This window comes from Pavona decussata, unplaced genomic scaffold, assembly GCF_977016875.1.
Source record: "Pavona decussata unplaced genomic scaffold, jaPavDecu1.1 SCAFFOLD_244, whole genome shotgun sequence".
NCBI lineage: Eukaryota > Metazoa > Cnidaria > Anthozoa > Scleractinia > Agariciidae > Pavona > Pavona decussata.
Genome location: NW_028145649.1, coordinates 1,923,368 through 1,937,589, shown reverse-complemented (window position 1 = coordinate 1,937,589; position 14,222 = coordinate 1,923,368). Strand labels below are relative to the sequence as shown.

General features: G+C 38.6%; 2 protein-coding genes across 2 annotated transcripts; one reads left to right on the top strand and one right to left on the bottom strand.

Moving 5' to 3' along the window:
- Positions 1-2,137: 2,137 nt before the first annotated feature.
- LOC146457380 (uncharacterized) lies at positions 2,138-7,545 on the bottom strand. The gene is made up of 5 exons (XM_085092100.1): positions 7,398-7,545; positions 6,495-6,539; positions 4,891-5,079; positions 3,989-4,087; positions 2,138-2,353 (listed from the first exon to the last, which is right to left on the bottom strand). Exons 1-5 carry the CDS (start codon positions 7,443-7,445, stop codon positions 2,219-2,221), a joined length of 516 nt encoding a protein of 171 aa, XP_084948226.1. The 5' UTR covers positions 7,446-7,545; the 3' UTR covers positions 2,138-2,218.
- Positions 7,546-9,456: 1,911 nt separating this feature from the next.
- Positions 9,457-13,603, top strand: LOC146457379 (uncharacterized). The gene is made up of 5 exons (XM_085092115.1): positions 9,457-9,554; positions 9,990-10,031; positions 10,981-11,160; positions 11,962-12,060; positions 13,368-13,603. Exons 1-5 carry the CDS (start codon positions 9,510-9,512, stop codon positions 13,473-13,475), a joined length of 474 nt encoding a protein of 157 aa, XP_084948241.1. The 5' UTR covers positions 9,457-9,509; the 3' UTR covers positions 13,476-13,603.
- The last annotated feature ends 619 nt before the right edge of the window (positions 13,604-14,222 follow it).

Here is a 14,222-nt window from a genome sequence, read left to right as displayed (position 1 = left end):
ATTAGTATGAACGACGTCAAAGTAAGGAAAAATAAAGAAGATTTTGCGTAATACGCTCCCGTTCTCGAGAAAACCTAAAATTTGGTCATTTCACGTTGTTGTTTTGCAAAGGACGGTAAAGAAATGTACCAAATTGTAAAACGCACGTGCAGAGTGATTGTTTTTGCTCATTAAGCCCATTGTTTTGTGGCGTTCTCGATACCGTTGCCGTCCTCGTTTCTTAAACTCCCTATTAGGGACTTTACGCAAGCACGACGCCGACGGCAACGAAAACGTCAATAAAGAAAAGGCTTAATGAGCTAAACAATGCTGTGCACGTGCATTACAAATTTTGATACATTTCGTCGCCATCTTCGGCCAAACAACAACGTGAAACGCCCAAATTCAAGGTTTTATGGAGAACTTGAGCACATGACAGTAAATTTTCATTCTCTGTGCTAACTTGAAGACCGTTCCCATCAGTTCTGTTACTGAATAGTTCAGCCACAGTGTAGAAGTAGAACGCATTGGAATAAGCGCAAAGTATTACAAGTAACACGAACTTGTATTTTCTAGTGACGTTTTCCTTGGCGTTGCCGTCGTGGTTGCGTAAAGTCCCCAATGACTTGGAAGACTTTAATCGTTTCGGAAATAACGATTGAATTGTAATGTAAAACCTATTTTACGCCTCAATGATCTCTTAAGTAGTCATCTATAAGGAAATCAATTCATTTTGCTTTCGGAGGGACAGAACATGTCGTTTTATTTAGTGCCGGCGAAATAATTGCATTTTAAGGGAAGCAAGGATTGTCGTAAAGTGTACAGCATCTCGCCAATGCGGGGGATGGAGTTTCTATTCCTTAACGTTTTCTGCAAGTTAAAAATTTATGTTAACAACCCGAATATATAGAATTGTGTTAGCGTACACAAATATCCCTTTTAAAGACCCGGGAAAAACTGACAAAATAAAACATCAAGGCCTTGTATGGTTGAGCAAACCTAGTGCATCAGTGGAGTCTTGACTGAGTCATTTTGCTAGTAGTTAGGTTCATTATAATTATAAGCGTTTCGATTGATTGTTTAACAAAGACGACATAAGTGACTCGATTTTCGCATGGTGACGAGAATTGCAAAAGGCGAGTTTGTGTTATTATTTCAACTCTGCGGCCGAAAATACAAAGACCTTGTTAGGAATTCTCGCTATCATGCGAAATTGAATCCAATAATTATTATTAGTATACTTTAATGGGAAATATCACGGAGATTTTGACCTTTTATCGTTAAAATGGTGCGACAACACCTTCGCTTAATTACAAAATAATTCTAGAACATCAACGAAAAGAAATCAACTGAATTCGTGAAAAGAGCAACTCGTGAACTGCTTTACTGCATTTTGAGAACGAAAATGCGAGAACTTGAAAATATAAATGGCATAGTTGTTTGAAGTTGCAGTCCATTCTAACCCACTCCAACTGTCAGTGGCCAGAGACGCTCATCGATAGTCGTAGTACACTGGCGTGATAATTTACAACAAATTTGGGCAATGCTTATAGGTTTATGTTGATAAAAAAAACTTTTTGGAGTTTTTGATGTAACACCATGCCAAACTCCCATGATACTTCCCCTTTAATTTTAAACCCTATTTCACGAGTTTCTCTTGGTCGCTTGGGAACAAAAGCACTACGCAATTTGGTTTGATTTTGTGCATAAAACCCTAATTGAAGTTCAACAGTTCTTTATAATTAGTGAGCGGGGCATCATTTGCTATGCTATACAAGAGCGTTTTCCCTTTCTAATACTGTGGTTGAAATCTTATAGTGTGATCATTTAAACGAAAGCTGTTGTTGTGGTTAGTTCTGTTCATAATCAGCATAATTACACCTACTAAACGCTATTAAACGCGGTTTTCTTTTTCTCAATCAAATCAAACTTTGTGGAGGATTAATCTGAAGAAAATTGCGAGAATTCAAATGAAAGCAATCAGGCAGTACTTTCGTCGCCTTTGTGCCTGAGTGTTTTTAATGTTTATGTGAAACATTGTTATCTTTCGCTCTCAAGGAATTAAGGTTCAAAGTAAAGCTTGATTTCTCTAATACCATCGGACCCAAATCAGGATATTTTTGTATTCACGTAACATGGCTCGGTGTATAACACATTTTATCATTTTATTCTCACTGCATTTTATGTTTTACAGCCTTTTGTGTTCTCTGATCTAGCTACTTTGTCTGTAACTTTGCTTTCACTGCGCTTGTCTCTTATTCTCCTTAGGATCCAAACATTGCCTGATGGGTAGGACGGTGCCAGAGATGGGTAGTGTGATGGAAGCCGTCTCTCTACATTCCAATTCGTCTCGGCAGCCACACTTGTGTAAGTTCTATAACAATAAAAAAAAATATCGCAGAAATTTAAAGCCTGTTTCCCGCGTGCTTGAAGAATCTCAGACGGTTGGAGTTGTTGTAGATTGTTTACAATCCCCTCTCTTCGGTTCCATCGAACAGGCCTCGATTTGCTTTGTTTTGTTGCAAGTGCAATCTGGAGAGATTGCTAAAAACCCTCGCTGCCCCCTCCCCCACGCTATTCACCCTGAGAACTACGGACCCCTCTTCTCAGGTTACACTTAACTTAACTAGGCGGCGGAATCCGATCGAGGAGTACGATCTCGATTATCACACGGAAACATATAGAAAAACTTTTGAATGCAGAGGTCCACACAACGCAGGAATTTAACTTGCTGGTAATTTTGCCGGATCTCTCTTGTGAAAGACCTCGTGTCAGGCGTCACTTGAACGTGAAAATACAAAACTGAATGCAAGGCTGGCACTACGGCAAGGGGCAGATTTATTAGTGGACAATATTTCGACTAATAGAATTAGTCTTCCTCAGGGCCAGAGCTATACTGAAGGGAAATATAGTAACGGCTCCTTAAATTAAAGTTCGAAAAATACATGGAAAAAAATGATTGGCTAATACATGATATGAAGACAGCGTACTTGTAAATATGAGATAACAAAATTATAGTAACGGCTCCTAAAATTAAAGTTTGAAAAAATACATGGAGAAAAATGATTGGCTAATACATGACATGAAGACAGCGTACTTGTAAATATGAGATAACAAAAATATAGAAGTGTATAATCAAGGTTCAGCGTTCGTTTTTCCTGTTAATGCCTTCTGGAGATAACGTTTTCCCTCCATAAAATAGAAAAGCCTCGCGTGCCTTACGGCGGGAGGCATTGATGGTGGGTTGTAGTTCGAGAGGGATGAGTCGCATGTCCGCAGAAGAGTGACCTGGTAAGTTGAAGTGTGTAGGGACTGCTGCTGTAGAGTTGGCGTGATATGGGTTGTTTGTCGCTTGTCTGTGTTCTGTGAACCTTTCACGGATCGTGCGTTTGGTTTCCCCTATATAGTTTTTTACATTTTTTACATTCAATCATATATGTAAGGTTAGTAGAATTACAGTCTTGTTTCGCCGATGTTGCTAAAAGTGTTCGAAGTTCTTGCATTGTCAATGTAAGGGCAAGTGAGACATCCATGACTGGAGTTGCAGTCATATACACTTTAAGGTTGCTACCAATATTGCACCGACTTCACTTTAAAGGCCCGTTTAAACGGTTTCAGCATTTGTTTCAACATGCGTTCAACACTTTGTTGAACCAAACGTCGGGGGCGTTTGAACAGGTCGTTCAACATTCTTGAAAGCGTCAAAAAAGATGTCGAAAGTTTGTTGAAAGTGTGTTGAATCAAATTTAAATTGGTTTAAACCTTCATTCAACATCGATTTAACATTTTCTTTGTCCTTGAAAATGTTGAATGGCGTTAAAACCGTTTGAACACTCCGTTCATCCAACATTTGCCCAACATTCGTTCGACTTTTGTTGAACGAATGTTGGGCAAATGTTGAAACCGTTTAAACAGCCATCAACTAACATGACATTAATTAATGAGATGAGCAATATTATATTGGGGTTGCTACCAACGTTAGGCCAACGTTGTTATGTACTAACCGTACCGTCAAGGAGCAGGTGAAGTACTTCCAGATTTTCGGGAGGCACCGCTTGCTAAAAGCACAGCAGTAGTTTGGTTTGCAGTCACTTTCTTGAGTGCACCTCTATAATTCAGAGAAAAATAAATAAAGTAACAAAAATAAATATATCATAAAGAAAATAAAGGGAGATGTAAAGAATCGACCATAACAGGAGACAGAAAAATAGAACACGGAGGGTCGTGGGTTCGAATCCCATCTGGGGCTCAGATTTTTTCTGTGTCCTCTTATGGTCGATTCTTTACGTCTCCCTTTATTTCCTTTATAATAAAAAACAAATAAGTAAATAAATAAATAAATAAATAAATATTAAAAATGAATCACTTTATTTAAGTGTCAATATCAATGTATTTAGTGCAGAGGACTAATTCGGGACACTTTCCAGATTGAATTGGAACTGAAAAGTGTTGATTTTTGAGCGAGGACAGGGGAGTACCGGAGTATCCGGAGAAAAACTTCTCGGAGTAAAGACGAGAACCAATAACAAATTCAACCCAAATATGACGCCGAGTCCGGGAATCGAACCCGGGCCACATTGGTGGGATTAAGGCGAGTGCCCTCACTGCTGTGCTATCCCTACTCCACCCAAACACCATGCTCTCACAAAAACTGTTTCCCACATTTATACCAAATTAAAACAACAAATGAGTAAATCGAGTTTTTGTACTGAGAGCTGTGGCCTGTGCAGCTGGGATAGTTAAAGGAAACACGTAGAGCCATTTGTAACTTCGAGCAGAATCCAACTGAGGCTATACCCAAACTACCCTAGACTGGAGGACTAACTTGACCAAGCTCCTTTCGTAATAAAAACCGTGATTACATTCTGTGTCAAAACTACACTACTATAGTCGGTGACTAACAATCCTTACATTGAAAATGCCAAAGAGCCAGCGTTTGTTCCTGGGAAAGACACCGGTCGGGTTATCCATATCTACTGTTTCCACGTCAATCACTTCGTTTATCGGCATGCATTGCTTGACGGCAACTGTTTCTCCGTTGTAGATCAGCTCCTTGGTCAGTCTGCAGGCTAGCCCTGCTTGGCAAGTGCATTCTCCCCCCTAAACAAGAGGCAATTATTATCATCATCGTCATCATCATCATATCATCATAATTATCATTAATTATTATTTGCCATCATCATCATCATCATCATCATTATTCATCATCATAATGATCATCATCATTATTATAAATCATTATTCGTCATCATCATCATTGTTCATCATCATTATCATTAATTATTATTTGCCATCATCATCATAATCATCATCATCATCATTATATGAATCATTATTCGTCATCATCATCATTGTTCATCATCATAATCATCATCATAATTATGATTAATCATTATTCATCATCATCGTCTTCTTCAGTTCCGTCTCTTGGTGTGGGAATAGAGAGATGGATATCAAAGTAATATTTATATAAAATTATCGCTAAGCCTTTGCAGTATGAATATCATTTGCCTATAAATCGATTGAAATGCATCTTTTATCAATACTGAGTTTTTCTACAAAGGTGATTAAAGGCCCACAATCACCCAAGATGTATTGCGCGCCGAGGAACAGTTTTCATATATGAAAACCCCCCTATTTTATTTTAGCGGGAGTCGAGTGAGAAAGCAATAAGCGAACACGAATATTCTTTCCCTCCAGCACGAGTCGTAGAGGAAACCCGCATAAGCCGCTTGAGTTCGTACAGCCAATAAGATCACGAAATTGGACAATACAGCATTTCAAAACAAAAACAAACGACCGCAATGATTCTTGGGTGAAGGTGGGCCTTTAAAACTAAATTTCATGTTCAGACTCAAATTATTGAGCCTTTTTTTTCACCAAAGTAAATACTCTGGTCAACAAACAAAAAGCACGAACAACATGCGCGGGAAAACGAAATGCAAACAACACAATTATACTTGTCAATTGGCTTCTAATTGTTTGAGCCGAAGGATTGCGAGTAAGGTACGTTCAGAGAACGTATTAAGCAAAACCAAAAAAAAAAAAAATACAATTAAGACTGGGTGATATTTCTAAGGGTAAAGAGCATCCCAGCTCCTAGCTAAGTTTTTACTTATAAATAATAAATAAATAAATAATTTACCCTCGGCAGTTTTTATAGCACAAGTGCCAGTAGGGCCGAGCAATAAACTTGACAAACCAATACTTTAAATTAAAAATAACGTGGTGAAAAATCTCAAATGGCAGGACGCAAACCAGTTGGCTATTTACAAGCGCGCGGCTGAGGAGTTGAACTCGGGGCTACCGAGAAACAACTCCAGCTTGTGGTCAGAGCGGGGCTTGAACCCGGGACCTCCGGGTTTCAAATCCGTCGCCCAAACCTCTCGACCACGCTCCCTCCAATCGCTTCATTCTGGTTTGCTCGATCGATAAGAGTCTATCTAGTCAACAGCTAAGCTTAACAAATAACCTTCGACCTCGCAAAGTATATGTAATGCTAGCAAGTTACTCACTGGTTGGTTGTTGCAAGCTGCAAGCTTGGGAAGATTTGAACATCCCTAGAAATATAAAATTAAAATATTACGATGACGAGTTTCAAATGATACACACGGATCAATGTTGGTAAGAGGATGTACAATCGCAAAGGAAATTGTGCAAAGAGTTTTGAAAACGTATTTGTATAAATGTTCGCACAACATTATAAACTAAGATAACCTACTAAAATTAAAAGATACACGCAAACGGTCAGAACAGTGGCTGGTCTTGTGACATTCTGAAAAGGTACGTAGAGTGTTTGTTAACGAGATGGGTGTAAATATAGGGCAATGATTGTAGAGTAGACTTGGAAATCCTCAACCTTGGTGTCTGTGAATGGTGTCATAGTCTATGGCTACTTATATGAAAGCTACTGAGCAGTTCTTTCCTGTGGTGCTGTTTATTGTGCTGTACAAGGTGAACACTTTTGAGTCTGTGGGTGAAATCCTAAAGCGTGACCATTCCAATGAAAGCTACTGAGAAGTACGTTCCTGTGGTGCTGTCTATTATGCTGTACAAGGTGGTTCTAACTTTACAGTCTGTGGATGAAATTCTAAAGTGTGACCATTCAAATGAAAGCTACTGAGCAGTACTTCCCTGTGGTACTGTCTATTATGCTGTACAAGGTGATTGTAACTTTTGAGTCTGTGGATAAAATCCTAAAGTGTGACTACTCGAATTATAATAAAAGCAACTCAGCAGTACTTCCCTGTGCTGCTGTTTGCTATGCTGTGCGAGGCCGGTGGATCAAAATAACTAGATAACTGCGAGAGAAAACTAGAAAGGGTCGTGACTTCTTTGGGCTTTTGTATACGAAGGGTCTCTTTAAGTTTAGTTAACACTATCAAATTATAAAGGCACGAGAAGTCACTGAAACTCACCATACAGAGAGAAATACAAAGAAGACTCAGTACCACAAAGGTCTTCATGACTTCCACTTGACGAAATCTGAAACGATTCACAACTCTGTTTAACGCAATCCTGGTTTAATTGTGAACCACCTATTGCCTTTTTCGACAGTTTTATAGTTTTTGTAGCATAATATCAAGTGGTAGTTTTACAGTGTAAAGTACCACTATAAAATAGCCTGAGGACTTTTAAACAGCTTATTCAAACTACGGAATACGTTTTATTAAATAAAGTTTATTCAACTGTTCGGTGCATCGCTTGGAAGCAAGGGTCATCAAGAACAAAAAATAAATTTATTTATATCACCAAGAAAGAACGTAATAGTTTACAATACATAATTAAAATCTTTACAAGCTGGTGTCATCCATGAAAAAATAAAATGATTTCTTTTTTTGTTGTTGTTTTTTCAAACCACGCAAAAAGTAACAAAAAAAAAGTTAAGTAATTATTGCACACAGGAAATAACGTTGAAGGAATAAAGGAAACTTGAATTTAAATTAACGCACTGAGACTGCTCCAATTGAAACAAACAGGGCGATCCGTGGGGGATCGCTTATTAAACGCGTTTAAGCTTATTTGAGATCATCATGGCCGCCATCTTTTAGACTAAACAAGGTGTAAGCTAAACGACGTTTAAACAGCTTGATCAGTTCACCCACACATCTTTAAACCGTTTATGTACAGTAGTATGTGCAATAGTTTTAAAAGTTGACAAGTGATGTTCGCTGATAAATTTCTGTCTTTGACTTGATAGATTTCAGAAAGGACACGATCGTAAATCGATGCTCTGTTATGTAAACTCGAGGGTATTTAGGCTTTACACAATATATTAATGCAGATCTTTTTCTCTACGTGCAAAACAGAAAAGTTTCTATTCCAGAGAATACAAATATCAATTTTGGGTGTATTACTCATTTTGTAACAGTTGTTCGTCCACGGCACAGAGTGCACTCTTGTCCTCCATAATGGTTTGACCAGGTGCAGACCTTGTGCAAACAACAACTATCATTTAAAAATTCTGATTTTATCTCCAAGTGCTGCTTTCCTTGTAGAGGAAAGGATTCAAGTGATGTTTTGTCAAATTTAAACAGGTGTTGCCGAACGTTTTGACTTTCTGAATTCATTTTAGCGTTTTTAGGATCTTAAAGAGGCGAGAGAATGATGCAAACATTTTAGGGATTGTTTAATTTTACCAAATACATAACGATCCTTTCCGAGGAATCAAATCTGAAACTAACAATTTTTAGAGCTTGAAAAAGCACTCAGCTTAAGTTCTCTCTAGATTGATGTATCTAAAACAGCCACTATTTTCCTTTTTCCGAGCTCCGTTTCTTCTCCTTCGTCATCTTCTTTGTCTTCTTTGTTCTTCGTCCTTTGTCTTCTTCCACCGGTCTAAATAACGAACTCATTTTCTTTCAGACTGCTTACAGGGAGAAACTTTTCCCTAAATACGGTTGATATACAAGAGATCAGCATAAAATTCATTTGATAACATCTTTGACTGATTACGGGGTTTTTTTTTTTTTTGTACTTTTATAGGCAGCTTCATCATGTATGCATATTTGTCTCCACATGTAGGAATTTTTCCGACTTGTATCTCACTACAAGCTTCGTGTTTCTCTATTTAAAACGAAAAAAACAAACCTTCAAGTCACGTTGATATCTTTGTATCGTTGTGAAACTTGTTACAGCAGTATTTTATGCGGGCATAACACACATCCAACAATATGAGGCGCAAGTTCAACTTCACAAAGGTTCTAACCGGTGCTTGGATAGGGTCGTTTGTTTCAACATCCGAGAAGGCTCTCTTACCTCGCGTTCACACCAAACAGTTGAACAAACTTTATTTTAATCGAATATGCATTCAGGTGTACATTTTATTTAAACAAACTGTTTGAAAGTACTCACTGTAGTTCCTTTCAGGTGTGATGATCCCAATAAATCAGCAAAAACTAACAATTAGCATTTTAAAATTGCTTTAACGAAAGCTATAAATTGGTTTAAAGAGCTGCGCTACTTTCAACCCTGTTTCCTTTACTGTTGCAGGAGCGTGAAGTTGGCATACATTTTCTCAAGCCGAGGTCATGAAGATCTTCATCTTTCTGAGTCTTTGCATCTCCCTTTCTTTGGTAAGCTAAGTAACTCTCGACTGGTCGACGAATGTTAACTTTACCTACCATGAAAACGCCAATCAAACCTGAAATTGAGTTGGCAAGCGTTCTGTTTTAGTTTGTTACGGTTAATCGCAGTTAGAAAACTTGTGAATGGGCCATTTTTATGATAGTTCCAGTTGACTACAACTACCAGAATTCACTTAGTTTTCCTTTTCAAATTCAAATTTCAGTTTGTAATCCCAGTGGAAAGCAAAGAACAATAGCTCAAATTAGCATGAAAAAACAAAAAACTGATGGATTCTGGTAGTTGTAGTTAAACGACGCCATGGTGAAAATCTCCTTTTTATAGATTTTTCTAAACAATACAAGATGTCGCATTCTTTCAGTCTAGCGTTGAGTAGGATGAAAGCCATTAACGCTAAATTTAATCCTTTCTTTTCAATTTCACAGGGATGCTCAGATCTTCCCAAGCTTGAAGCTTGCAACAGGCCGGTGAGTTGCTATCAGTAACTGTTTCAGTATAAGCTCTTTTTCGGGAAATTATTCTTATTTATAATCAGCGTAAGTCAAATGGCTGAAGTATGATTCAGGGACGTAGATCAAACACTATGATTGTATTCCACTAAGGTAGACAATGCTTGGAGATTCAACGATCTGATAATATTTTGAAATAGCAACCCAGTCTGCAGAGTAGACTGAAAAACTATAAGCGAAAATTATAAGTGTGACCATTGGATCCAAATGAAAAGGACTTTGTTGTGTTCTGTTCTATTTCCAATATTAATTAACCAAGAGCACCGGACTACCGTTCGGGAAGTCGCGTCAATTAAAGAATCCAGAGACTGTTCCACCACCCCGGTGTGGTGGTCTATCTCAATCTCTGATTTTATCTGTCATTCATGCGTGGGTTAGGTGAGAAGGCGAGATCAAAATAGGGACTGATAGCGTCTGCCAGTGGCGCCTTTACATGCTGACGTCCGCTCTCACTCTACACAAGAATTGTAAACCGCCACGAGACTATCTGATATGTGCGGTATATACATTACCATTACCACTGTCATCCACATGAAACACAAAGGGCCAGTTATTTAAACGAAGTCTAACTTAGGCCGCGGGTTAAGACAATCAGTGGGCCTCTAAATCTGTCTATAGATGGTCTACCTTAAGTAGATAAATAGTTTTCTAGCCTGCAAGCCTTCTTTTTACCATCAGCAGTAGACAATGTTTAGATATGATTGTTGTCAAAATTGAAAATGGCTTAGAGCGTGGTTTTGTTGAACACCGTCTAAACTGTCTTCTAATGACTGACCTAAAATTTCCGACGATAGGAATTAATTATAATTGACATGGGAGTGACGTGCCGTGAGGAAAAATGACGAACAAATATTGTAAGTCAGTACTCAAACTGGGATAACGACAGAGTGTTTGCTATAATATTCAGCAGGGAGACTGCAGCTGCAAAGCTGGACTGGACTGTAGGTTGACCAAGAGGCTAATCCAAGGCGGACAAGTCTATCCCGTCAAGCAATGCATGCCGGTAGCAATGGAGATTGAGGTGGAAACAGTAGACTTGGACAATCCGTCTGATGATGCTTCCAGGACCAAGCGATTCCTCTTTAACGTATGAATGCTTCGCCGTTTAGCGAACCTGTTCCATTTAGTATTTCAGTTAAAGTGCCTTTGTGAAGTAAAAAAAAAAACTTAACCTATTTGAATGGCCTTTTAAAGTGAATAAGAATGGCGTTTTCTTTATTTATTTCTTTATTTATTTTTTTGTTTGGGAATATCTTCTCTCTTTCCGCATATATTCAAGTTTTTTTTTAAAAACTGATTACGTCACAAATCGTCTCACTACACAAACATAAATCAAATTTTCAAATAGGCATAAATTATTTTTAACTTCATAGGCAGTTTAAGATGATGTCACCTTATACAGATGATTTCTGCATTTAGCAAAGGATTTTGAAATTCCTAAAGACAATTGGAGGAGTTTAATTACACAATTTTCAGAGATAATTAAGCAAACATGATTGTGCTAAAATTAAAAACAATGTAAGGAATGTTTTTTTCCAAATTGAAGCTTAATTTTCTCTGAAAAACGCGTGGTTACCAATAGTTTTCTTTAGAGATTTCAATAACATTTACTAAGGTCTTCTTCTCTAGCGTAGTCATAAAACACGCAAAAATACCTTTTTGAATTAGTAGGCACCGTTCTAAAGAAAACAAAGTTTCTTGGACCATCCTGAGATGCACAGAACGCATGCGCAGTGGCAAAAGGAGTGACCTTCCTTACATTTTGTACCGTAACTACCCGACCTAAAGGCGGATTCAAAGGTCAAATATAATTGAGTTTTATCTGTTTCGCAGGCTTAGAACAAATAATATTATTTATTCAAATTTTCTGTTTTTGTTTTGAACGCAGTCATGCAGTTCCGAAGCTGAATGCCAGTCGAACTTCTGCTGCGCTTTCCGCAAGCGGTGTGCGCCCAAACTCCTGGAGTACTTCACTTGCTACTTCGTGGTAAGTTAAAGCCAACAACCTTGGTGTAATGTTGGTAGCACCAATGTTGTTACAAAACCTCTATCACCAAGCAGGCTTGGGGCAATGTTGGTAACAGCCTTGGTGTAATGTTAGTAACAGCCTTGGCGTACGGCTAGTTACAGCCTTAGATTGGTGCAATGTTGGTAGTAGTCTTGGTGTAATGTTAGTTATAGCCTTGGTGCAATGTTAGTTACAGCCTTAGTGCAATGTTGGTCACAGCATTGGTGCAATGTTGGCAACGTCCTTGGTGAAATGTTGGTAACGGCCTTGGTGTCATGTTACTTACAGCCTTGGTGCACTGTTGGTAAAAGCCTCGGTGCAGTGTTAGTAAAGTTAACAACCTTGGTGCAATGCTAGTAACAGCTCTGGTGCAACGTTAGTGTAATGTTAGTGACTCTTGTCACGGAACATGGATATCAGCCTAAGTGAATGATATTTGAGGCCTTAAGGTCGGCACACCCGAAGGGACCAGTCCCTGCGACTAGTCCCCGCGACTAGTCCCGGGGACCAAGTCCCTTCGTGTGAACTACCCTTTTTCATTAAAAAAAAATGTAGTCACAGGGACCAAAATTGGGTCCCTGCGACTTGTCCCACGAATTCAAACCATGCTTTAATTCATTTGGTCGTCCCTGCGACCAAATGAAAATAAACCAATTGCTGATCAGTATTTTTGCTCCCATAACCCCTTACGAACTCCGTTTGAAGATGGCGGCCGATGGTGAGGTTGAACAAGTATTTTAGTTTTGCTTGTATTCAAGGCCTTGTTTGAATCTGCTGTTTTAATTTTCTGTTCTGAATCAGTAGTATACCGAACTCTAAAAAAGAAAAAAAACCTTTTGAAAATTGTAAATGACTGACTAGCTTTATAGATCGACAATGTGCTGTTTTATTGACGTGTACGTGTATTTCAAGGTTTTTTGGTTTTAAAATTTATTTACTTCGGTTTCACTGTTTAGGTACGTTTCTTTTTCGTCTCCACGTTTCCCTGAATTTCAGTGAAAGCGCCCTAAATTTTGCTATTTCGATGTGTAACAGGTCCCCGCGACTTTTCCCATCGCGTAAACCCTACAGCGAACTAGTCCCTGAAACAAGTCCGTACGACTAGTCCCCTCGTGTGTGCCGACCTTTAATTAGCCCAGAAACCTGAACCGTCAGCCATGGTTTAAAGTTAGCAGCAATCTTGGTATATCGTCTGGAAATCCTTGGTGTACATGTAATACTATAGCGTTACCACCATACGATAGCCACTCACTCATTACAATACCTTTCTGTGTGTTTAATTGCAGGACAAGCACAACTGTGGCTGCCGCGATGGATTGACATGTCAAGTGACTACGACAATCACGCTACCGTTTGGAATTAAAATACCCATAAAACAGTGCGTTAAAGCTTGAAGCTCTGGCTTTGTGCGCTTGCAAAGAAAAATAACAGAGATAACAGCCAAAGTAGCTTGATTGTAGAAAACATAAAAGCTGTAGCATGAAGGGGGGAAATAAAATCGGCATTTAAAGTCCAAAACAAATCCGATTTCTTATTCTAGTTTATAAGTACAACACGACCCCAGTTGTTCAAAGAGCGGATAACTTTATCCTGTGGATATATCGCTATCCAGCGGATAAAATGTAATGGTTGGAGCGCATTTTATTCGTTATTTAGCGACTTATCCATTGGATAGCGTTATCCGCTATTTGAACGACCAGGACTAGCCTAATAATATCAGTAAACGGGGAGTGAATCTGGCAAAATCATTTGAAAATTGACTCATCCGAGTATTTTAAAGATGCCGCTACGATTCCTTTTCGATAAGGTACGCGACGAAACCTAAGAGATGGCGAACTGTCCAATTCGCCTTCCGCCAACGATGTTTTCGCGATCGTAAACTGCAAATTACACTTTTAGCTGCACTCATGTGGAAATTTCCCAGAAAATGTTTCCTTGGAGACGAAACTTCAGTTGCTACTACCTGGCTAAAACCAACTCCTTGGAAAACTATTTTGCGTCAAACTGAAAGTTGCTTTAAAGTAATCTGATTCTAATTAAAGGGTCGCTCCAACCTCCGATAGCACCTACCAAGCAAGAAAAGGCGTGGATGACGAGGATCTATTAAACAAAAAGGAATATATTTTAAAAGGGAACTGTTA

Bases quoted from the DNA above. Each gene is read 5' to 3' on its own strand.
- LOC146457380 (XM_085092100.1), bottom strand. From the start codon at position 7,445: ATGAAGACCTTTGTGGTACTGAGTCTTCTTTGTATTTCTCTCTGTATG. The intron at 6,540-7,397 runs GTGAGTTTCAGT...TTATATTTCTAG, and splicing joins TTTGTATTTCTCTCTGTATG to GGATGTTCAAATCTTCCCAA. The intron at 4,088-4,890 runs GTAAGGATTGTT...TCTGAATTATAG, and splicing joins GGCTCTTTGGCATTTTCAAT to AGGTGCACTCAAGAAAGTGA.
- LOC146457379 (XM_085092115.1), top strand. From the start codon at position 9,510: ATGAAGATCTTCATCTTTCTGAGTCTTTGCATCTCCCTTTCTTTG. The intron at 9,555-9,989 runs GTAAGCTAAGTA...TCAATTTCACAG, and splicing joins TTTGCATCTCCCTTTCTTTG to GGATGCTCAGATCTTCCCAA. The intron at 12,061-13,367 runs GTAAGTTAAAGC...GTTTAATTGCAG, and splicing joins ACTTCACTTGCTACTTCGTG to GACAAGCACAACTGTGGCTG.